At 45.6% G+C, this 23,044-nt stretch overlaps 1 protein-coding gene across 1 annotated transcript in view; it reads right to left on the reverse strand.

The window, feature by feature from the left end:
* The window catches only part of ABHD12B (abhydrolase domain containing 12B), a 34,951-nt gene that overhangs the window by 194 nt on the left and 11,713 nt on the right, over positions 1–23,044 (reverse strand). The window contains exons 3-12 of the mRNA XM_063118274.1: positions 21,012–21,114; positions 20,557–20,676; positions 14,892–14,922; positions 13,189–13,234; positions 12,647–12,776; positions 9,451–9,488; positions 6,890–6,972; positions 6,163–6,245; positions 3,332–3,410; positions 2,252–2,376 (exon numbers count right to left, since the gene is read on the reverse strand). Of these exons, the coding sequence (XP_062974344.1) occupies positions 2,252–2,376; positions 3,332–3,410; positions 6,163–6,245; positions 6,890–6,972; positions 9,451–9,488; positions 12,647–12,776; positions 13,189–13,234; positions 14,892–14,922; positions 20,557–20,676; positions 21,012–21,114 (838 nt within the window). The remainder of the gene's footprint in view (positions 1–2,251; positions 2,377–3,331; positions 3,411–6,162; positions 6,246–6,889; positions 6,973–9,450; positions 9,489–12,646; positions 12,777–13,188; positions 13,235–14,891; positions 14,923–20,556; positions 20,677–21,011; positions 21,115–23,044) is intronic.

Raw genomic sequence — 23,044 nt, forward strand, 5'->3', positions numbered from 1 at the left:
AGCGTGAAATCTACTTCCTACTAAAGTCACTGGGTTCTCTTTGTGCAAAATGGGTCCTGAAATATGTGCACCCCACATCTGAAGGTCACATCAACCCCCTTGGCATTTCATTATAAGTGTATTGGCAATTGTATTTTAAACTCGGACAGAAACTGGCCGCCTGTCAGGACATCTCCTTCCATTAATGGAAAAAAATGCACATAGAATCACAGAATAGCAGAGTTGGAAGGGGCCTACAAGGCCATCCAGTCCAACCCCCTGCAGGAATCCACCCTAAAGCATCCCTGACAGGTGATTGTCCAGCTGCCTCTTGAAGGCCTCTAGTGTGGGAGAGCCCACAACCTCCCTAGGTCACTGGTTCCATTGTCGTACTGCTCTAACAGTCAGGATGTTTTTCCTGATGTCCAGCTGGAATCTGGCTTCCTTTAACTTGAGCTCGTTATTCCGTGTCCTGCACTCTGGGAGGATCGAGAAGAGATCCTGGCCCTCCTCTGTGGGACAACCTTTGAAGTATTTGAAGAGTGCTATCATGTCTCCCCTCAATCTTCTCTTCTCCAGGCTAAACATGCCCAGTTCTTTCAGTCTCTCTTCATAGGGCTTTGTTTACAGGCCCCTGATCATCCTGGTTGCCCTCCCCTGAAGACACTCCAGCTTGTCTGCGTCCTTCTTGAATTGTGGAGCCCAGAACTGGACGCAATACTCTAGATGAGGCCTAACCAGGGCCGAATAGAGAGGAACCAGTACCTCACGTGATTTGGAAGCTATACTTCTATTAATGCAGCCCAAAATAGCATTTGCCTTTCTTGCAGCCATATCGCACTGTTGGCTCCTATTCAGCTTGCAATCTACAACAATTTCAAGATCCTTCTTGTCTGTAGTATTGCTGAGCCAAGTATCCCCCACCTTGTAACTGGGGTTTCGTCTTCTGGCGTCTTTCCATGTCTAGGATGGAATTATACTGCCATGCCAGCTTTACTCACTAAGGACACCCCACAATCATTTTAAATAGTGCAGGTTACTGGGGGGAGAAGTGCAGGAGACATCCTGGGGCTTGCCAATGTCGTGTAAAGGTCCCACTAACGTCCATGAGTGTGCAATAAATCACATGTGTAGAGAAGCCCTAGGGAGGGATACACAACTCCAGACTCAGGACAAATGTGGGCCATCTGTTCTGGTCTCTAGGTGGCCAGCTATTTCCATAGTATTTCAGCAATCTTTGGGGGAAAAGCAAATTGTGGCTTTCTACGTAAGTAATATTTCGTTGCGACCTGCTGCTATTATGGGATTGCTATTGAATCCAGATTCCATCCTACACAAGCAGAAGGCATGTTGTGGAACCACAATACCCTTTTCTCCCCACTACACAATAGAGTAGACCTACTGAAATCTATGGGAGTTGACTAACTTAAGCCCCACTAATTTAAATGAGTCTCTCCTACGTATGACTAAGTCTGGTTCAAACCCTGTATTTTATATAGTTAACCCACAGCACAAGTTCTCTGGGCGTTTCACAAACAAATGCAACATTAAAACACAGTCTAAAAGAATAAGACTTAAAACATATTTTTTTAAAAAAAAATCTAAGTTATTTAAAAGACGTGGGTGAAGAAAGAGGGTTTTTTTTTCTCCCCTTTTTCCAATTTGCTTTTTAATTTGTTGCCAGCCAGCCTGCAGTTTTTTTTAAAGCCTGTGTTGTCTGGGGCATAAGTTGAAACCGAAATGTAATAGAGTCCCTGCCAATTTTGGGTCAACGGGGCTTCAGTTGATCCCAGCAAGACAATGGTATGGAAATCCCAAATGCATCTGGGCTAAATGCAGCAGTGGGCTTAAAGAACCCCTCCCTCCAGGGTTGAGGGAGGTCAAGGGCTACGGGCTGGCTCAGAAACAACCAAGAGACCACAGACATGTGCAAAGCAGGGGTGGGCAGGGTCCTCTGTGATTAATGCAGGGACTCCTGGGCTCTCTCCCCACTCTTGGCATGGGGGAGGCTGTGGGAGAAGACCCCAAAATGGGCTTCATATGGACTAGCTCCTTTGAGACAGCGCAGGGCTGGGCTGGCTTTGCTCTTGTGCGGCTCTTCAGAATTCTGCCTTCTACCCCTCCCACTGGATTCAGCCAGCCAGGGGCTGGTGGGCTGTCAGATGACAGGCGTGGAAAAGCATCTCCAGCGGCCTAGAGCAAGGGGAACCGGAGGCCGAGACCCGTCCACGCAGCAGGGCCGCCGTGGCTCCGCCGTTCTGGTTGTGCTTACTTCAAAATGGAAGCGAGATCCGGGTGCGAGGAGATGTGGTCGTGGTTTAAACCCATGGCGGCAGGGAAGGAAATAAACTTGACGTTGTCTTTCTTCGCAGAGGCGTTGTGTGCAATCTCAAAGAGCTGCGTGCAAAGGAGGAGGGGAAAGGAATGAAACGCTGGCATCGGATCTTTTAAACCAAGCTAAGCGCAAAATGGTTTTTATTTATTTATTTATTATTGCATTTACATCTCGCCTTTTTTCCTCCGAGTAACCCAAGGGGTCCATACATAATCCTCCTCTCCATTTTATCCTCACAACAACAACCCTGTGAGGTAGGCTGGGCTGAGCGTCTGTAACTGGCCCAAAGTCACCCAGTGGGTTTCCATGGCCTAGTGGGGACTAGAACCCGGATCCCTTGAGAACTTCCGTCACTAAATTGGGCAAAGGGTTTGGAGACTGCTTATTTCAGCCGTAGAGTATTTATTTTGGTCAGGTGTGTCAGTTTCAAATTATTTTGTTATCCATCTTTAATCCAAGGTGCTCAGGGGATTCCAATGCTCTCCCCAGCTCCCATTTTATTCTCAGAACAGTCTTGTGAGATAGGATGGGCAGAGAATGACTTGCCTATGGGTCAGCATTCAAACTTGGGTCTCCCTAATACCTGTCTTACTTCTCTAAGCAGTGGAGGCTGGTGGCTCTGGTCTCAATGGGCTGGTGAATCCCCTCCAGCTTTCAGTCAGAAACAGCCAGAACTCTCTAAAGAAGCTCTCTAAGGTGCATTTCTTAGTAGCTACTCGTCTAGGGCGAAGAGGAAGAATCAGCCTGATGACCACACAGGTAACTTTTGCAAATGGGGGAAAGAATCCGTTCTTGCCCACCTTCTTTCGCCAGCAAAATATATCCCAAGTGACAAAGACGGATATATGTGGACACGTGGGCTACTGAATTTTGAAGCATGGAAAGACCCGACCCTGTGCTTTGGGGAAATAAAGCCTCCCAAGTGAGGTCATGCAATCAGTCGTTTCTATATCCGGTAACTTCCTACTTTTTTTTCTTTACCAGCCTTTTTAAAACAGTAAAATGCTTCTCCGCTACCTTTCTTCCCTGCTTTATAGGTATGACTCCATCATCTTCTGAATGTAAGATTAAGAACGGGTTGGTCAGCACTTTGACACTGTGGATGGGGGGGAAAAAGCAGAAAGTTCAACCAAACACTTCGTTTATTACACCTCTATCTTGCTTTTCAGCCCCAAAAAACGGCTTCCCACATAGCTCATAGCAGTAAAAGTGAGGTTTGTCATCTGACTCCATCTGAGGGCAGTCAGGGCACAATCCTATGCATGTTTAGATAGAAAAAAGACCTACAATTCCCAGCACTAGCAGAGTCTATAGAGCAGCCTTCCTCAACCTGGGGCGCTCCAGATGTGTTGGACTGCATCTCCCAGGATGCCCCAGCCAGCAGAGCTGGCTGGGGCATTCTGGGAGTTGTAGTACAACACATCTGGAATGCCCCAGGTTGAGGAAGGCTGCTATAGAGAGAGGCAAGATGCCCAGGATAAACAGTGATGTCACTGGTGTCATTTGGCCCATGAAAAACCCAGTGGGAGGAAAGGAGCAATTTGCCCCTCTCCCCCCCACACTGAAAACCTGTTACCATGCCTCCTGGATCGAATAAACAAGTTCCATATCTTACTGTTGCCTCATTATTTCCCTCTTTGTACATCACATGCAAATATATACCATCACAGAATAGCAGAGTTGGAAGGGGCCTATAAGGCCATAAAGTCCAACCCCCTGCTCAATGCAGGAATCCACCTTAAAGCATCACTGACAGGTGGTTGTCCAGCTGCCTCTTGAAGGCCTCGAGTGTGGGAGAGCCCACCACCTCCCTAGGTCATTGTTTCCATTGTCGTACTGCTCTAACAGCCAGGAAGTTTTTCCTGCCGTCCAGCCGGAAAGACGCATGATCTGTATGTAATCGCTGCTCCTGAGCGCATGGGCGCCATTACTTTATTACTGGAGAGACTGAGCAGAACTGGGCATGTTGAGCCTTGAGAAGAGAAGACTGAGGGGGAGACATGACAGCGCTTTGCGAGGACTTGAAAGGTTCACACGGCGCATGGTTACATTATGGAACTCACTACCACAAAATCTAGTGATGTCCACCAATCTGGATGGCTTCAAAAGGGGGTTGGATAAATTCCTGGAGGCAAAGGGTATCCATGGCTCCTAGCCCTGAGGGTTGTGTGCTATCTCCAGTATTTGAGGCAGTAAGCCTGTGTGCACCAGTTGCTGGGGAACATTTATTATTTATTTATTTATTACATTTCTACACCGCCCAATAGCCGGAGCTGTCTGGGCAGTTCATTTCCTCGCTCTCCTTTATTCCTCATATTGAGGCAGTAGCTAAATCCTGTCTTTTTTTCCTGTATAATATTGCCAGGATTCGATCATTTTTGTCTGTCTCTTCCGCCAAGACGCTTGTTCATGCATTGGTTATTTCTCGGTTGGACTACTGCAACCTTCTTCTCTCTGGCCTTCCTTCTTCTCACATCAGTCCATTGGTTTCTGTCCACCACTCTGCCGCCAAGATCATCTTCTTAGCCCGCCGCTCTGATCATGTAACTCCACTTCTGAAATCTCTTCATTGGCTTCCAATTCACTTCAGAATCCAATATAAACTTCTCCTGTGACCTACAAAGCTTTTCACTGTCTAGCTCCTTCCTATCTTTCGTCTCTCATCTCACACTATTGCCCCGCTGGTGCTCTTCGCTCCTCTGATGCCATGTTTCTCGCCTGCCCAAGGGCCTCTACTTCCCTTGCTCGGCTTCGTCCATCTTCTTCCGCTGCCCCTTACGCCTGGAACGCTCTTCCAGAGCATTTGAGAACTACAAGTTCAATCGCAGCTTTTAAAGCTCAGCTAAAAACTTTTCTTTTTCCTAAAGCTTTTAAAACTTGATTTTGTTCTGACTTTTATACTGCCTGTTTGGTGCATTCTCTTCCCCTCCTTATCGTTTTATTATGATTTTATTAGAATGTAAGCCTATGCGGCAGGGTCTTGCTATTTATTGTTTTACTCTGTACAGCACCATGTACACTGATGGTGCTATATAAATAAATAATAATAATAATAATAATAATAATAATAATAATAATGTGTGAACAGAGTGCTGGACTAGATGGACCCTTGGTCTGATCCAGCATAGCACTTATGTTCTTATGTTGTCACAAAGAGGAGGGGCAGGATGATCGAGAACTTGATGGCCTTATAGGCCCCTTCCAACTCTACTATTCTATGATTCTAAGAGATCCTGGCCCTCCTCTGTGGGACAACCTTTCAAGTCCTTGAAAAGTGCTATCATGTCTCCCCTCGGTCTTCTCTTCTCCAGGCTCAACATGCCCAGTTCTTCCAGTCTCTCCTCATAGGGCTTTGTTTCCAGACCCCTGACCATCCTCGTTGCCCTCCTCTGAACCCCCTTCCTCCTCGTCTGCATCCTTCTTGAAGTGTGGTGCCCAGAACTGGACACAATATTCAAGATGAGCCCTAACCAGTGCTGAATAGAGGGGAACCAGTACTTTGCGCAATTTGGAAGCTATACTTCGTTGATTTTAATAAGACTTACTCCCAGGTAGGTGGGAATCGAATGGCAGCCTAAAGGACTACAAAAATGTATAAGACCACTGAATAGAGAGGATAAAGGAGTGAGCGTCCCCATGGGCAACCTTGCCTCTATCAGGGCACCCTCAGCAGTGCTCCGGGAAAAAAACTGCCCAATGTATTGTCTGGTACCAGCACAAACCCTGTCATTATTGGACAACACCGCGCAGGACTCCAGCTCTGCTCTGGAGCAAGAAGAGAACGTCATACGGTCTTATGTACAAAAGCAGGATCAATTTGCTAAAGCTTCCGCACCCTCTGGACTCACTTTTTGTCATTAGGAAAATACATGTCAGCTCTTGCCATGGTGTCCAAGACTAAATACTCAAAGCCGGGAAACTTGCGGTAGATCTGGCCCGAGGAAAGAAAGGAAGGAAGGGAGAGCCGCGTTAGAAGGTGTGCCAAAAGGGAGAGGCTGGAAGAACGGACCGTTTCCATGGATGGAAATTCCTCGGTGCAATTGCCACTGTAAAACAGCTTGACATCACCAATATGGAAAACTCAAACCCTTGCATTGTTCTCTGCACTCTAAATTACACGAGGATTACGTGGGCGCACAGATAAAATCCGTGCTGCTCAGGGAGTCTTTTTTCCACTGGAACATGGATTTCAATGGGACAAACTTTTCCTCTGAGGAAGGTCTTCCACACCAGGGGCAAGCAACTTGGTGCCCTCCAGGTATTTTGAATTACAACGCCCATAAACTCCAGGCAGCCACAGTCAAGGGTCAGGCATTGCAGCGTGGCTTGGCTCACTTGCTTGAGCTCCGTAGGGACCTTGAATTGAGTGCTTCTACTGAACCAGCAGTGAACTGGACTGAAGTGTGTGTGTGTGTGTGTGTGTGTGTGTGTACAAAAGAGAAATGCTTGAGGCAACTTGATGTCCTCCCTATAGGGCTCAAGCAAGTGAGCCATGCCACTTGCTTGTAAGTGCAACTCAGACTGCTGTCACATAGACAGCCTTGGACAGATCTGTGAAACTAAAAGAAGACTTACTTTCGTAAAGGGGATGCTGGCAGCCGCATCCCGAATGTTTGTATACGGAGATTCCAAAACTATGGCATCCACGATGGTTCCATCTGGGGTCGGGAGGAAAATAAGGTTAAAGTGGAAACATCCTGGCCTGGTCCCTGGAGAAAGGCCGCTTACATTTGTTTTGGTGGGTGAAAAGCTAGAAAATATAAGAACCAGCGGAACAAGACACTCTGGTCTAGTAGAGACAGAATACACAAAACCCACCAGGCTGAGCAGCCTTGACAACTTGCAACATTGGATTAAGGGGGGGGGGAATTAATCTTCCAGGACAGCCCCTAAACAGATTCCAGTGAACCAGAGCTGGGCTTTGTGGCAAAGTATAACATGGATTGCACTTTCATCCCATTTTTCCTGAGAGCTCAGGGCTCCTGCTGGCATTTAGGGTTCACCTTCTTCCCCTCCCTCTGAACCAGCCTGCCCCAACCTGGAGCCCTCCAGATATGCTGCCTGGAGGATTCTGGGTGTTGTAGTCCAAACCATCTGGAAGGCACCAGGTAGGGCAGAGCTTTCCAAACTGTGTCGCGACACGTTAGTGTGTCGGCTGCAGTGTGTAGGTGTGTCGCGTGAACGTAACGAGAAGCACGGAATAACAGGCTCAAGTTAAAGGAAGCCAGATTCCGGCTGGACATCAGGAAAAACTTCCTGACTGTTAGAGCAGTACGACAATGGAACCAGTGACCTAGGGAGGTTGTGGGCTCTCCCACCCTAGAGGCCTTCAAGAGGCAGCTGGACAACCATCTGTCAGGGATGCTTTAGGGTGGATTCCTGCATTGAGCAGGGAGTTGGACTCGATGGCCTTGTAGGCCCCTTCCAACTCTGCTATTCTATGATTCTATGAAACCTCTGAGTCTCTGTGAAATAAGCAATACCAACTTGCATGCATCAACTTGCGTGCCGATCAGTATGGTGCACTAGTATATTCCCCTTCTGTCATATCCGTGTATGCACACTACGGTCGAGGGATCATACAGGAACTGCATATGCGCAGTATGCATAATCGGGTCGAAGCAGCTGATTCCGCGTCACTTCCGGTGACGCAGCTGCACCTGAAGTGACGCATTCGAGAAATTCCCTGGGTCCAGTTTTTTGATAGAACACCGTCTCAACCGCCGCTCGATCGCAGCTCGACAAAATTGGTTCAATGTGAAAAGTCTTGGAAATGTATGTTACTATCTTACAAATCATATAGTTTTAAAATATAAATGAAAGGTTTTCATGAGATACATTGTGTCCCCATACATTTTGTTATTACAATTTATGTATGTGTCCATATCTCTTATAAGGGGTTAGTTTAACCTCCGGTTGGCTAGCAAAACTGAATTACTGTGTCGTGAAATGATGCATGTCTAAAAAGTGTCACCAACATGAAAAGTTTGGAAAGCTCTGAGGTAGGGGAAGGCTGGTCTAAATCATAGAATCATAGAATAGCAGAGTTGGAAGGGGCCTACAAGGCCATCGAGTCCAACCCCCTGCTCAATGCAGGAATCCACCCTAAAGTATCCCTGACAGATGGTTGTCCAGCTGCCTCTTGAAAGCCTCGAGTGTGGGAGAGCCCACAACCTCCCCAGGTAACTGATTCCATTGTTGTACTGCTCTAACAATCAGGACGTTTTTCCTGATGCCCACCTGGAATCTGGATGCAGGGACAAACTATGTCTGACCTTTGAGTGAGGAGAAGTGCCGAGGGGATGCTTAACCCCTTCCCTATTTTTCTACTCTAAGTCGGCCGGAGTGGGAGAAAAGCACACCGTAATACACCAGGGAGCAGCAGAAGTAGAAGTCAGAGAGAGGGAGGGGGAAACCCAGCGTGGGGGCTGCCATTTTAGTCGGCAGCCTCGCATTCATTGCGACACGGTTCTAGCCCAGCGCACACAAATGGCTTAAGCGAGAGAATGTGGACAGGCAGAAGCCATTCGCAAGGCCTTTCTAAGGAGAGGAGACTGGGGACCAGTTCTCACTTCATCTAGGACAAGAGCCACCATTTGCAACTCCTGGCCACGTCTTTCCACTGGTGAACGAAGGAGGAGCACACAAGCATCAGAGGGGGAGTGGAGCTGGGGGAAGGGGTCAACCCCACCCCTCCCACATGGGTTTTGCGTTCACATGTTAACAGAGAGGCATGAGGAGCGCCTCAGGGAACCAGGAGGTGGACATTGAGTTGAGCAAGGGGAGGAGGGTGTCCTCTGCAGATGCTCCGAAGCACTCTTGATTACCGTATTTCTTCGATTGTAAGACGCCATCGATTGGGAGACATACACTAATTTCAGTACTACCAACAGAAAAAAAACCCCTACGACACACCCGCGATTCTAAGATGCACCCCATTTTTAGAGATGTTTATATGGGGGGGAAAGTGCGTCTTAGAATCGAAGAAATAGGGTAATAATGGAAAATGCTGAACCATGACATTTAAAACAGATTGGGGGGGATAGACCCTGGCTTTCGTTCATCCTGACCATGCAAAGGCGCCTGGCTCACTTCCAAACGAAAAACTAAAATAGCCCCAGAGAACAGCTCCTTACCTTTTTCTTTCAGCTTCAGGGCAGAATTGGTAGCAATTCTACAAGGAAATAAGAAACAAAGACACTCTCAGGCACAAAAGCTCCTTCCTGAGGACATCTTTCTCACCAAGTATTAAACCTCTGTACGGTCTGTATCTTGCCGGATGGGGGTGGAGAGAATTGATTACGTGACATCAGTCCGTTGGTTTCTGTTCACCACTCTGCCGCAAAGATCATCTTCTTGGCTCGCCGCTCTGACCATGTTACTCCGCTTCTGAAATCTCTTCATTGGCTTCCAATTCACTTCAGAATCCAATATAAACTTCTCCTGTTGACCTTCAAAGCTTTTCACGGTCTAGCTCCTTCCTATCTCTCCTCTCTCATCTCACACTATTGCCCCGCTCGTGCTCTTCGCTCCTCTGATGCCATGTTTCTCGCCTGCCCAAGGGCCTCTACTTCCCTTGCTCGGCTTCGTCCATTTTCGTCTGCTGCCCCTTACGCCTGGAACGCTCTTCCAGAACATTTGAGAACTACAAGTTCAATCGCAGCTTTTAAAGCTCAACTAAAAACTTTTCTTTTTCCTAAGGCTTTTAAAACTTGATGTTGTGCAGACTTCTACTGTTACTTTCTACTGTTAGTTTTACCCTACCCTGTACCTGTTGGCATTCTCTTCCCCTCCTTATTGTTTAACTATGATTTTATTAGATTGTAAGCCTATGCGGCAGGGTCCTGCTATTTACTGTTTTACTCTGTACAGCACCATGTACATTGATGGTGCTATATAAATAATAATAATAATAATAATAATAATAATAATAATAATAATAATAATGGAACAATCCTCTAGACCTTGAGAAGAGAAGGCTGAGGGGAGACATGATGGCACTCTTCAAATACTTGAAAGGTTGTCCCACAGAGGAGGGCCAGGATCTCTCCTCGATCCTCGCAGAGTGTAGGACATGGAATAATGGGCTCAAGTTCCAGGAAACCAGATTCCAGCTGGGCATCAGGAAAAACTTCCTGACTGTTAGAGCAGTACGACAATGGAACCAATGACCTAGGGAGGTGGTGGTCTCTCCCACACTGAAGGCCTTCAAGAGGCAGCTGGACAGGGATGCTTTAAGGTGGATTCCTGCACTGAGCGGGGAGTTGGACTCAATGGCCTTATAGGCCCCTTCTAATGCTACTATTCTATGATTCTATGAAAACTCCACACCCTTAACACAGAAAATGAGTGTGTCAGGGAGAAGGGTAGACTAGAACTCTCCTGCTGATATGCTAGCTTTCTACATGAAGGGATGGATTGTCTGATTTCCTCTATGGAGGAACCTTCCATCGTGGGAGCCCTCCCACTACACTCCAAAGTGATACAACCCAGTTAGAAGTCTACAACCTCAATGAAAATGTGGTTGTTGGTGTCGATGCAGTTTTGACAGCTTTCTTGTTAAACAGCATCCTTTAATTACTCTGCATACCCATCTACAAGGGAAGAAGACCGAGATCAAAAGATATAGGCCCTGTTCAGAAGACACCTTAAACCACAACTTTAACCATGGCGAGTGAGGCAAAAAGCCTTATTCAATGTGGTTAAAGCCTTGGTTTAAGGCAGCCTTCCTCAACCTGGGGCGCTCCAGATGTGTTGGACTACAACTCCCAGAATGCCCCAGCCGCTGGCTGGGGCATTCTGGGAGATGCAGTCCAACACATCTGGAGCGCCCCAGGTTGAGGAAGGCTGGTTTAAGGTGTCTTCTGAACAGGGCCACAGAATCAATCATTACACTGTCAAAACCTCCCCAGTTTTCGCACTCAGCATTCCAGCTGCAAAATGGGAACAATCCTACATTGTCTTCAAGTATTGTGTGGGGCTGGGTGGAGAGAGGGCAGCCGGCCAAAACCAATCCAATGCAGTTTTGCGGTGGAGCAAGAACTTCAACCGGGGCTCCCTGACCCTACCACACATTGGGTCTCGTGGTGACTTGCCTTACAGGAGAGTTGTGATGATAATAACTTACGTGAAATGCCAACTCTCTCAAAAGTACTATATAAGCTTTCTTGTTCTTTCTTTCTTTCCAGTGTTCCTCTTTTAAAAAGGTATCCGATGCAGCTAGGAAAACACACATAATATTGCACAACAACCCACAAAATGACACCAAAAAAGAAGATTGGGCCAAACGGCAGTTAAAGACATATTGTCACAGCCAGAAAAGGCTTTTCAAAAAACCTCGATAGATCTTAATTAAAATACAGGCTTGTCCAGCCTACACCAATCTTGGGCCTTCCAACTACAACTCCCAGAATCCCACAGGCAGCTAGTCAAGACCAGACTAGTCAAATGGAAGGGGCCTACAAGGCCATGGAGTCCAACCCCCTGCTCAATGCAGGAATCCACCCTAAAGCATCCCTGACAGAGGGTTGTCCAGCTGCCTCTTGAAGGCCTCTAGTGTGGGAGAGCCCACAACCTCCCTAGGTCAATGGTTCCATTGTCGCACTGCTCTAACAGTCAGGAAGTTTTTCCTGATGTCCAGCTGGAATCTGGCTTCCGTTAACTTGAGCCCGTTATTCCGTGTCCTGCACTCTGGGAGGATCGAGAAGAGATCCTGGCCCTCCTCTGTGTGACAACCGTTCAAGTATTTGAAGAGTGCTATCATGTCTCCCCTCCATCTTCTCTTCTCCAGGCTAAACATGCCCAGTTCTTTCAGTCTCTCTTCATAGGGCTTTGTTTCCAGACCCCTGATCACCCTGGTTGCCCTCCTCTGAACACGCTCCAGCTTGTCTGTGTCCTTCTTGAATTGTGGAGCCCAGAACTGGACGCAAGACTCTAGATGAGGCCTAACCAGGGACGAATAGAGAGGAACCAGTACCTCACGTGATTTGGAAGCTACACTTCTATTAATGCAGCCCAAAATAGCATTGGCCTTTCTTGCAGCCATATCACACTGTTGGCTCATATTCGGCTTGCGATCGACAACAATTCCAAGATCCTTCTCGTTTGTAGTATTGTTGAGCCAAGTATCCCCCATCTTGTAACTGTGCATTTGGTTTCTATTTCCTAAATGTAGAACTTGGCATTTATCCCTATTAAATGTCATTCTGTTGTTTTCAGCCCAGCACTCTAGCCTCTCAAGATCACTTTGAAGTTTGTTTCTGTCTTCCAGGGTATTAGCTATCCCATTAAATGCATATTGAAAGCCCACCGCGTTCAAAGTGCCAAACGTACCCCGTGCCGAGTGAGTGTCCCCAGAAGATCACCTGACTGTTCCCGCTCCGCGCTTTCACCCAGTCATAAATAAACAGAACATCCGCTGTGAAGCCGTTCTCACTGGGATCTCCGGTAGAGTCAGCATAGCCTAGGAAGCAGCAGATCACAGGTCAGAGGTAGGGTGACCCTATGAAAAGGAGGACAGGGCTCCTGTATCTTTAACAGTTGTATTGAAAAGGGAATTTCAGCAGGTGTCATTGGTATTCATGCAGCACCTGGTGAAATTCCCTCTTCATCACAACAGTTAAAGCTGCAGGAGCTATACTAGAGTGACTACATTTAGAAGTGGGCAGGGCACCTGCAGCTTTAACTGTTGTGATGAGGAAATTTCACCAGGTGCAACATGCATACAAATGACACCTGCTGAAATTCCCTTTTCAATACAATTGTTAAAGATACAGGAGCCCAGTTCTCCTTTCCATATGGTCACCCTAGTCAGAGAAGAACCCCACCAGCCACATTATTTGAGATCGAGACTTTATTTCTGCAAGGAAACTTACCCCTGTAGTCCACAGCCAACACATGAAAGCCACCGTCACTCATCGTCTGTTTGAGAAATGATTTATTATTCATTTATTGCATTTGTGTCCCACCTTTTTTTCATCCAAGGAACCCAAGGCGGTGTACATAATCCTCCTCCTCTCCGATTTATCCTTACAACGACAACCCTCTGAGGTGGGTTGGGCTGAAAGTCTGCGACGGGCCCAAAGTCACCCAGTGGGCTTCCACGGCTGAGTGGGGCCTAGAACCAGGATCTCCCGACTCCCAGTCCAACACTTTAGACACTACACCACACTGGCCCCCCGTTCAGAAGACACCTTAAATCACAGCTTTAACCACGGTGAATAAGGCCTTTTTGTCTTCTTCACCGTGGTTAAAGCCATAGTTTAAGGTATCTTCTGAACAGGGCCCACTGGCTGACCTGTTTGAGAAATTAACCAGCATGAAACAAACTTAAAACAAACAAGGCTTTTTTATTTTTAAAAGGAATGCTAAAAACAAAATCCGTAGCTCACAAAGCACTTCAAGCAAGCCTACTTATCACAGAATCATAGAATAGCAGAGTTGGAAGGGGCCTACAAGGCCATCGAGTCCAACCCCCTGCTCAATGCAGGAATCCACCCTAAAGCATCCCTGACAGATGGTTGTCCAGATGCCTCTTGAAGGCCTCTAGTGTGGGAGAGCCCACAACCTCCCTAGGGAACTGGTTCCATTGTCATACTGTATATGGCACATACAGGGTAGTAGACAGGGTAATAGAGCAGGTAATAGACAGTTGCCAAATCTCAACAGAGCTGGTGTGGCGTAGTGCTTACTGTTGGACTGGGACTCAGGAGACGCGGGTTCAAGTCCCCACATGGCTAGGAAGCTCACTGGGTGACTTCGGGCCAGTCCCTGACTCTCAGCCTAATCTACCTCACAGGGTTGTTTTTGTAGTGAGGATAAAATGGAGAGGAAGAGGACTACAGAAGCTGCCATAGTTCCTTGCAAGACGGGAAAAGGTGAGACATCATTATCATCATCATCATCATCATCATCATAATTTTTATTTATTTAAAACATTTATATCCCACCCTGTATCATTAAGATCTCAGAGCAGCGTACAGATAAAAACATACAGTATAAAACAATAAATATGCACAGTTAAAAACAAATTAAACCATGATCCAAGTGAAAACAATATATAATTTAAAAGCAGAAAAAGCAGCTAAATCAATGTGCCAGTGAATTTAACCGTTAAAGGCTTTGTTAAAAAGCCATGTTTTACTTGGCGCTGGAATAAAATCAGCATTGGCGCCAGTCGGGCCTCCAAGGGGAGGGCATTCCACAGTCGGGGTGCCACCACAGAGAAGGCCCTCTCCCTTGTCCCATCATAGCGTATACGTTGCGCTGGTGGGATGCGGAGAAGGGCTCCTCCAACAGATCTAAGGTCTCGGGCAGGCATATATAAGGAGAGGCGCTCTCTCAAGTATCGAGGTCCCAAGCCGTTTAATAATAACAATAACAATAATACAACCATCAACATGCAGCATTATTTCCACCACTGTCAACGCACGTATGCCTAAGAACAGCCCCCTGCCCAAGACAATAAAAGTATACAGAACAGAAGGTGGTGGGGCCCAGCTCTGTGAAAGCGTGGAGCAGCACAGCCCCACAGGAGAGGTTCAAAGACATCCCAAAAGGGCCCCCAGAGCACACCTACCTTTGCGAAGTTAACTCTGTGACACGTGGCCCTGAAAGAGAGTGCAGAGATTAGATGCCTCTGAATCCCAGCTGCCCGTGAACACTGCAGAATAGCACTTGGGCACTCATGTCCCAGGTAGCTGGGTTGGACTGCAATTCCCATCATCGTCAGCCAGCATGGCGACTGATCAAGGCCATCATGTGGCATATATGAAAAATCCTAGATTGTGCCTTTTTTTTAAACATGTTTCATGAATTGCAGTGCAGCCCTTCAAAGGTGTTTCTAGGGCACTTTACATAGGGTGACTGTATGAAAAGGCGGACAGGGCTCCTGTATCTTTAATAGTTGCATAGAAAAGGGAATTTCAGCAGGTGTCATTTGTATGCATGACAATTTAGGGTGGATTCCTGCATTGAGCAGGGGGTTGGACTCAATGGCCTTGTAGGCCCCTTCCAACTCTGCTATTCTATGATTCTGTGAAATTTGTATAAAAATATACAAATTTGTATGAAATTCCCTCTTCATCACCACCTTTAAAGTTGCAGGAGCCTTGCCCTCTTTTATATCTGATCACAAGAGCAGGGCTCCTGCAGCTTTAATGGTGGTGATGAAGAGGGAATGCCTGTTAATCTGGTGCTAAAAGGGTTAAATTATGCTGCAAGAAGGCAGGCTACTTCAAGTGAGATATGGATGATCTGATCTGGAATGGGGTGGCTTGAGTGAGGGTTTTGGAGAGATTTACAAGAAGAACCCCTAAAAAGACCCCAGACTCATATCTGAAATCGCCCCAGAAGTATATTCCAGACTCCTGAGCCATGGACATGAAGACCTTGAAGTATGATTCTATGCTACCCTATTTCTTCGATTCTAAGACGCACTTTCGCCTCCATATAAACATCTCTAAAAATGGGGTGCGTCTTAGAATCGCGGGTGTGTCTTAGGATTGGTATTTTTTTCTGTTGGTGGTACTGAAATTAGTGTGCGTCTTACAATCGAAGAAATACGGTAATCAATGTTATACCAATAACTAAGACTTTAAAGACGTGCAGGGCTGTCTTTGAAGAAGGGGGGGGGAACCCACAGTGGACATTTTAAAAAGCAGCATCTCAGAGTACGGTCAAGGCCACAGTGTGCTCAGAGAGAGTGTGTGAGTGTGCTGGCAGAGAGCGGAGCATGCTCAGATGGTGTCCACTAGGAGGGAAAGTTGTTTTGAAGTCTTGTGGTAGCACCTGCTGATAAGAAATGTCCTAACTCGAAGTTGGGCATGGGAAGTGACGTGTTACAAGGTAGCTTCTGTGAGCAGTACTGACTCCATTTTGAAACAACCCAAAAACCCACCTACAGACTGAGAGCATTCACAAAAGGCCTGGGTCGAGTCACCACTTCCTGATAGACTTCTTCAAATGCCTTCCCCAGAGACAAAGGTAGGGGTAAAACTAAGCAGAATATGAATGCTGGATGGCAAGAGTCATACCTGGTCATACACCTGCTAATGCAGCCCTGTTGCTGAACTCCAGGCTGCATCAAGTACAGCCATCATCCCAAATCACCCTCTTTTGTTCCCATACCAAGTAGATCTTTAGATAAGATCATACAAAAAGCCTCAAGTTTGAGGGAAGTAGCAGGCTAGCTCTCTCTCTCCCTTTTGAACCAGAAACACAGAGCATACTACACATTCCAGCTTGCATGAGCAAGCTGCCATGGGTGAATGCTTTGCCTCGCTGTATTCTTTTCCTCTTCACCTAAGACCAAGAGTTGCAATGCTCCCCAGTTCCAGTTTACAGGAAAGGGCTGCAACCCAAGGAAAGGTGTATTGACTTTAAAGATTCCCTCTACTCTTTCCCCTGCTGTCTGTGTGTGTATGCTCTTAAGTCTCAAAAAGTCTATTTTTCAGTCTTGAAACTGCTTCTAAGCCTCTACTTGCTCAGCTAATTTCCCCAAAACTAGCTTGTGCATTTGTATCTGTTTCAACCTCAATAAATGTGCCATTGTAGCGTTATCTCTTCAGTGCTGGAAGTTTCTTGAGTAAGAATCGCCTTACTTAGCCACAGGCGCTCTATTGCCAATGTCAAAAGATTCCTTATAAGCGGGTATAAGTCTCATTAGAACGTGTGCAAGTTTGTACATGGGTCTAATGAGAGCACATCACGTAACAGACAATACTGAGCAAACAGGACACCTGGAATATGACCTAGTATGACCTAATGAGGAACACGAGCTCAAAGAAGATATCTTATACGCCAATCAAGATAAGACACCCATATAGCAGCCATGTTGTCTAGGACCCCATGAGTATAACACGTGAAATTTTGGGAAGGGAGAGACACGTAACATCTGATTGGTGAATGGGTGGTCTAATCACGTATTCATGCCATTTGTGATTGGAAGATGGTGGTCTCATCACTCATTGACCCCCACCTTTGAGCCAGAACAAGTGTATAAAAACGCAGGTAGCAGAGCTGTAAGTTTAGAATTTTTTATTTTATTTTCAACCTCGTCTCGGACTGGAACTTGACGGAGCAGGGTCATTATGAATCTCTTTACAATTTTAGAAGTTGGGACTCAGAGTATTTTCCTGAAAGTTGGGACTTCGAGTACCATTAGCCTCTAAGACTTGGATTTAGTTTCTGAAGCTGGAACTTGGGAGTTATTTCCAAGTCTTAGAAGTTCTCTGACTTTGACTTTTACTCTTTACATGCCTAGAGGAACTTTAGCATAGCTTTTAGATTCAGATAGTAAGCTAAGAGAAAGCATAGAGAAGGTTGACTATTGTGTTTTAGTATAGTTGAAAGAGTTTAGTTCAGCTTTAAACCGCAAGTGGTAAACAGAAGCGAATAATGAGAGGAAGTCATAATAATGCTCAATCCGTTATCTTATTAGCTAAATTTGTAATATCTGCTTTTGCAATTGCAATTCTTGTACTTAATCTGATATTTACATTTTACTCTCTTTTCTTGTAACCAGAGAGAGAGAGAGATTGTATACTTATATAACCACCATGCCAATTTGTTTAATGTTGCAATTTTTAAAATAAATAGATTCTTATTTACAATCATGTCTGTGGTGTTGCTTATCGGCCGGCATTAAATGTTTGTCTATTTGGATTAGTACTGGTTACCCACTGGGGTGTTTCGGACCCATTTAATGTAGGTCCTGAGGTTAAAAAGGACCAAATTTACAATGCCTACAAAGGACACCTGCTGAAATTCCCTTTTCTATGCAACTGTTAAAGATGCAGGAGCCCGGTCCTCCTTTCCATATGGTCACCCTACTTTACAAAAAAACTAACGCAATGCTAAAAAGATGGTATCATAAATAAAACACAATCACAACACAGTAAGGAAACAAGCATTAAAAAGAACAGTTAAAACTTTTGCAAACTATTACAAAAAAATCAAATTAGTAAAACTTGTTCAGGCTAATACCAGCAACAGAATGAGCAGGTACAGTGAGATAAGCAGGTTTTTGTTTGTAGACAGTGGATGACTAACCACCATTCTCCTTTTTGTTTCTTTTAAAAACGTTGGCCATATTAAAGAATACATTGAAAACACACACACCCCCAACCCACCTGGGCTGTCATTCCCTCCCCGTGTAGAGGAGCTGAGGTCTTGCAGAAGTTCTGCTTCTGATCCTACTGCTCAGCTCCTGCAAAGTGTTTTCTTGCTAAACGTGTTTGTCAACAGGGCCCTCGCAAGGAAGAAAAAACTCTGCAGAACATTCTATGCAACTAATAAGATGTTGGAACAGAAGGATGAATCCTTAGTGCTAACATTTTACACAATTTGGCTTTAGACTTTGTTTACCCAATTCCAGGGAGTGTCAGCTACATACCTTTGCACATCCAGGGGGCTGGACTCAATGGCCTTTGCACAACCCTGGATGTGCAAAGGTGAACCGCCCAGGTGAACCTCTCTTGTGAACCGCCCAGAGAGCTTCGGCTATTGGGCGGTATAGAAATGTAATAAATAAATAAATAAATAAATAAATAAATAAATAGGCCCTTCCAACTCTACTATTCTATGATTTGATGATCCTCTTGGGTCACTGTGTATCCCTAGGCAGTACAGCCAACTCTATCTTTTGACATCCATGCTAGCTTGATCATTCATTCTTGATCACATTCGCCTACGCAGGATTAATCAAACGCATATTCAATGGGATTCTCCCAACCACTTTCTGAAGAGCTTCTAAGAGAAGCCACAAAATGTTCTTCACCTACGGGCTTGTAATCTGCATATGCACGATTCCCCAGACTGGTCCAGCTTCCAGGGCCACGCATGCATGGCACCGGATCAGAAGCTGGCACCGAAGCGATGGATTATGAAAGAGTGGGCTCTTTCATCAGAGGGGTGAGACTCAGTCCTAACAAGCTGAACAGAGAATCAACTAATACGTAGGTGATGCAATGTGCAAGGCACAGCCAGCTGTGCAACCAGCTCATACATTTATAGATTTATGTTTTTTAAAAAGCAAATGAGCGTCTTAGCATGCATTGCTAAGCTTATCAGCTGAAATGAAGGGAGGTTGTGCTGTATTATACTGAATTTTTTTTCATATTTTAAAATTTGTTTATATATAATCATAAATTTTAGGGTTTTTTTAAAAAAAAATCTATATATTTATGAATTGGATGCTTTGCTGGTGGTTATTTATTTTCTTTTGAAGTTGAACACTGCTTCTGCGGTCAGTTTTGGTCTTCATCTCACCTTCCACCGTTTTGGGAGTTTGACTCTTTTAAAGCAGGGCTGGCAGGCTTATTTATATGTTCTTCCTTTTGCTTTTCAAAACAGCAATATCCATTAATGGGTTAAAATAAATACTTGAAAAAAACTGCTTTGTAGATGATAGGGAGAGCCGTTTGGATGGTGGAGCTCAGGAAGTTTTTGCAGCATGTGGTTTTTCGGAGAGGTGTGCAAATCGTGGTGTGCAAATTGTGCACCATTTGCACAAAATGGTGTGTAAATTGTGCAAATCGCAGCCATAAATAGTACATGTCAATGGTCTAATTTGCACAAATTAGACCATTTTCACCTGTAAGTTTGCAGAAATTGTACTACTGACAGCTGTGATTTTGCACAAATTGCTCAACTCAAAACTGCAAACAGAGTCGCATGGATCCATCGGGCATGAAAAGAGCCAGAATTCCTCACGATGGACAGTCCATAAGGAGAGGTGGGTTGGGTTGGTAACATCACAGTTGCTAGCCAATTGGTACCTTCCAGAACTGTCTCTTCCCTCCAGTTCAAACTAGGAATATAGAACAGTTTTTTTCTCATCTCTCTCTCTCTCTCTCTCTCAGAGGTGAAAAAGGATTATTGCGCTAAATGTAGGTGCTTCCAGACTGCTCTAAAAATGTTACAACTTTCTTCACCCTGTCTTGGAACAGCAGTTGTACATCATCTTGTTCCTTTGATGCAGAAAATAATCAAAGTATTTTTAATACATACATACATACATACATATATATATATATATATATATATATATATAATTATGTTGAGACAAGTAGGGACTCATGATAAAATGGCGGGGGGGGGTTAGCTTTGCCCCTCCTGTGCACTGAAAAAGCCCATCTCTTTCTGATCGGGTCTGCCTCTGCTGCCACCCCAACCCAGACAACGCATGCAGGATAACAACAGGGGCCTAATACTGCCTTTGTGCTTTTCAGTGCTCAACTCACCTGCTACCCCCATTGCCATGGAGATAGATTATGATGGGATTATCATCCGCGAGGGCCTCTTCGTACCAGCTGCGGTCCTTGCCTTCAGCTTCCTTCCGTCTATTGTCGGGGATAGCGTGCCTAAGAGAAGCAGCAAAGCAGCAGAACATGGGGCAGACGAAGAAAAGAGGCTGGCTGCAGCTGTCCAGATCAATGAACCAACAGAGCCCCAGATAATTGCCTTTTTAAAATACAGATTTGCACTCTCTCTCTCACTCTCACTCTCTCTCTCTCTCTCTCTCTCTCTCTCTCTCTCACACACACACACACACACACACACAGCAAAGCAAAAATGGGAGCAAGGCTAAGCCAGCTGCCCTGCTCTGTTGCAAGGTGGATCCCAACGGGCCCAGCCTCACCGGCAGACCTGCACATCCATAGCCAGCACCATGCAAAACAGCCATGCGCTTGCTCACCAAAAGCCGAAGGTGACCTCCGGTTCGGGGGTGAGATAGAAGTTGGTCGTGTGGTTCAAATATACGCCGGGGTTCTGGTAATCCACCCAAAAGGGATAAGTCACTGCAAAAGAATTGCACTTTGAAGTTTGCTATCTGGTAAAGGTCATCACGCTGCCCTACAGGGCCGAACAGAGAGGAACCAGTACGTCACATGATTTGGAAGCTATACTTCTATTAATGCAGCCCAAAATAGCATTGGCCTTTCTTGCAGCCATATCGCACTGTTGGCTCCTATTCAGCTTGTGGTCTACAACAATTCCAAGATGCTTCTCGTTTGTAGTATTGCTGAGCCAAGTATCCCCCATCTTGTAACTGTGCCTTTGGTTTCTATTTCCTAAATGTAGAACTTGGCATTTATCCCTATTAAATTTCATCCTGTTGTTTTCAGCCCAGCACTCCAGCCTATCAAGATCACTTTGAAATTTGTTTCTGTCTTCCAGGGTATTAGCTATCCCACCCAATTTTGTGTCATCTGCAAATTTGATAAGCGTTCCCTGCACTTCCTCAACCAAATCATTAATAAAAATGTTGAGGAGCACTGGGCCCAGGACTGAGCCCTGGGGTACCCTACTCGTTGCCTCTCCCCAGTTTGAGAAGGTTCCATTGATAAGTACTCTTTGAGTCCGATTCTGTAGCCAACTGTGAATCCACCTAATAGTTGTTCCATCTAGCCCACTTTTAGTTAGTTTGTTAATCAGAATATCATGGGGCACTTTGTTGAAAGCTTTGCTGAAGTCAAGATATATGACGTCCACAGCGTTCCCACAGTCCACAAGGGAGGTTACCTGATCAAAAAATGAGATCAAATTAGTCTGACAGGACTTGTTCCTGACAAATCCATGTTAGCTTCTAGTAATCACTGCATTGATTTCGCCCATCTAGCAGTGGCATTTCAGAGGGGGGGAGGGAGGCCAGAGGAAACGCCGTATGATTGATACCCCAGTCTTCTCCCCTCCTCACCACCTGGAAACGCCCTCTTTGCCCTTCTCCATGCTCCGTTTCTGAGCATGGAGACATAGCCAATTTCTGGGCTCAAAAGTCAGAGTCCTGTGTCTGACCTTGGAGCCCAGAAACTGAACAATCCTATATCCCCCCAGAGGCTGTATGTGGGACATAGGTTTGCTCCCTTAGGGTGCAACCCCATGCATGTTCAGACAGAAAACAGTCCTATAAGTTCCAGAATTCCCCAGCCAACCAGCTGGGGCATGCTGGAGCTATAGGACTTTTTCTGTCTACACATGCATAGGATTGAACCCTTAAACTGTTTTAATGGTCATGTTCTCTGCCCAGAATTTGTAGCTTTGTGAGGGAGGCTAGGGTTCTCTAAAATTTCAGCACACTCACCAAATTACCATTCCCAGGATTCTTTGGGCAGTCAAAATGGTATCAAAGAGAGATATAGAAGTTTGCCATGTAGATATGACAGGGAGAGGACTGCTGAGCTATTTTCTTTTTAAAAAATAGGGGTGACCCGATTACACCAGTTTTAAAATCTCTTCACTGGCTGCCAATTAGTTTCCGGGCGAAGTATAAAGTGTTGGTTATCACCTTTAAAGCCCTACATGGTTTGGGTCCAGGTAACCTGCGGGATCGCCTTCTCCCGTACAATCCGCCCCGCACTCTCAGGTCCTCTGGGAAGAATTTACTTCAGTCAGCAAAAACTGGATTGACAACTGTTACTCAGAGGACCTTCTCTTCTGCCACTCCGTTTGTGGAATGGCCTGTCGGAGGAGACTCGTCAACTTAACAGTTTATTAGCATTCAAGAAAGCTATAAAGACTGATCGCTTCTGGCAGGCCTGTCCAGTGGAATTTTAGGATGTTTTTAGAATGTTTTTAGGATGTTTTTAGAATGTATTTTATGTTTTAATTCAGTTTTATGTATTTCATATTTACTAGTGCTGTGCACCACCTTGGGCCTGAACCCTGAATCTGAATGAGATCGGGGTGATTCGGAACCTCCCGAACTGGATCTGAACCGGCTCGGGTGAA

Source organism: Elgaria multicarinata, chromosome 2 (assembly GCF_023053635.1).
Source record: "Elgaria multicarinata webbii isolate HBS135686 ecotype San Diego chromosome 2, rElgMul1.1.pri, whole genome shotgun sequence".
Lineage (NCBI taxonomy): Eukaryota > Metazoa > Chordata > Lepidosauria > Squamata > Anguidae > Elgaria > Elgaria multicarinata.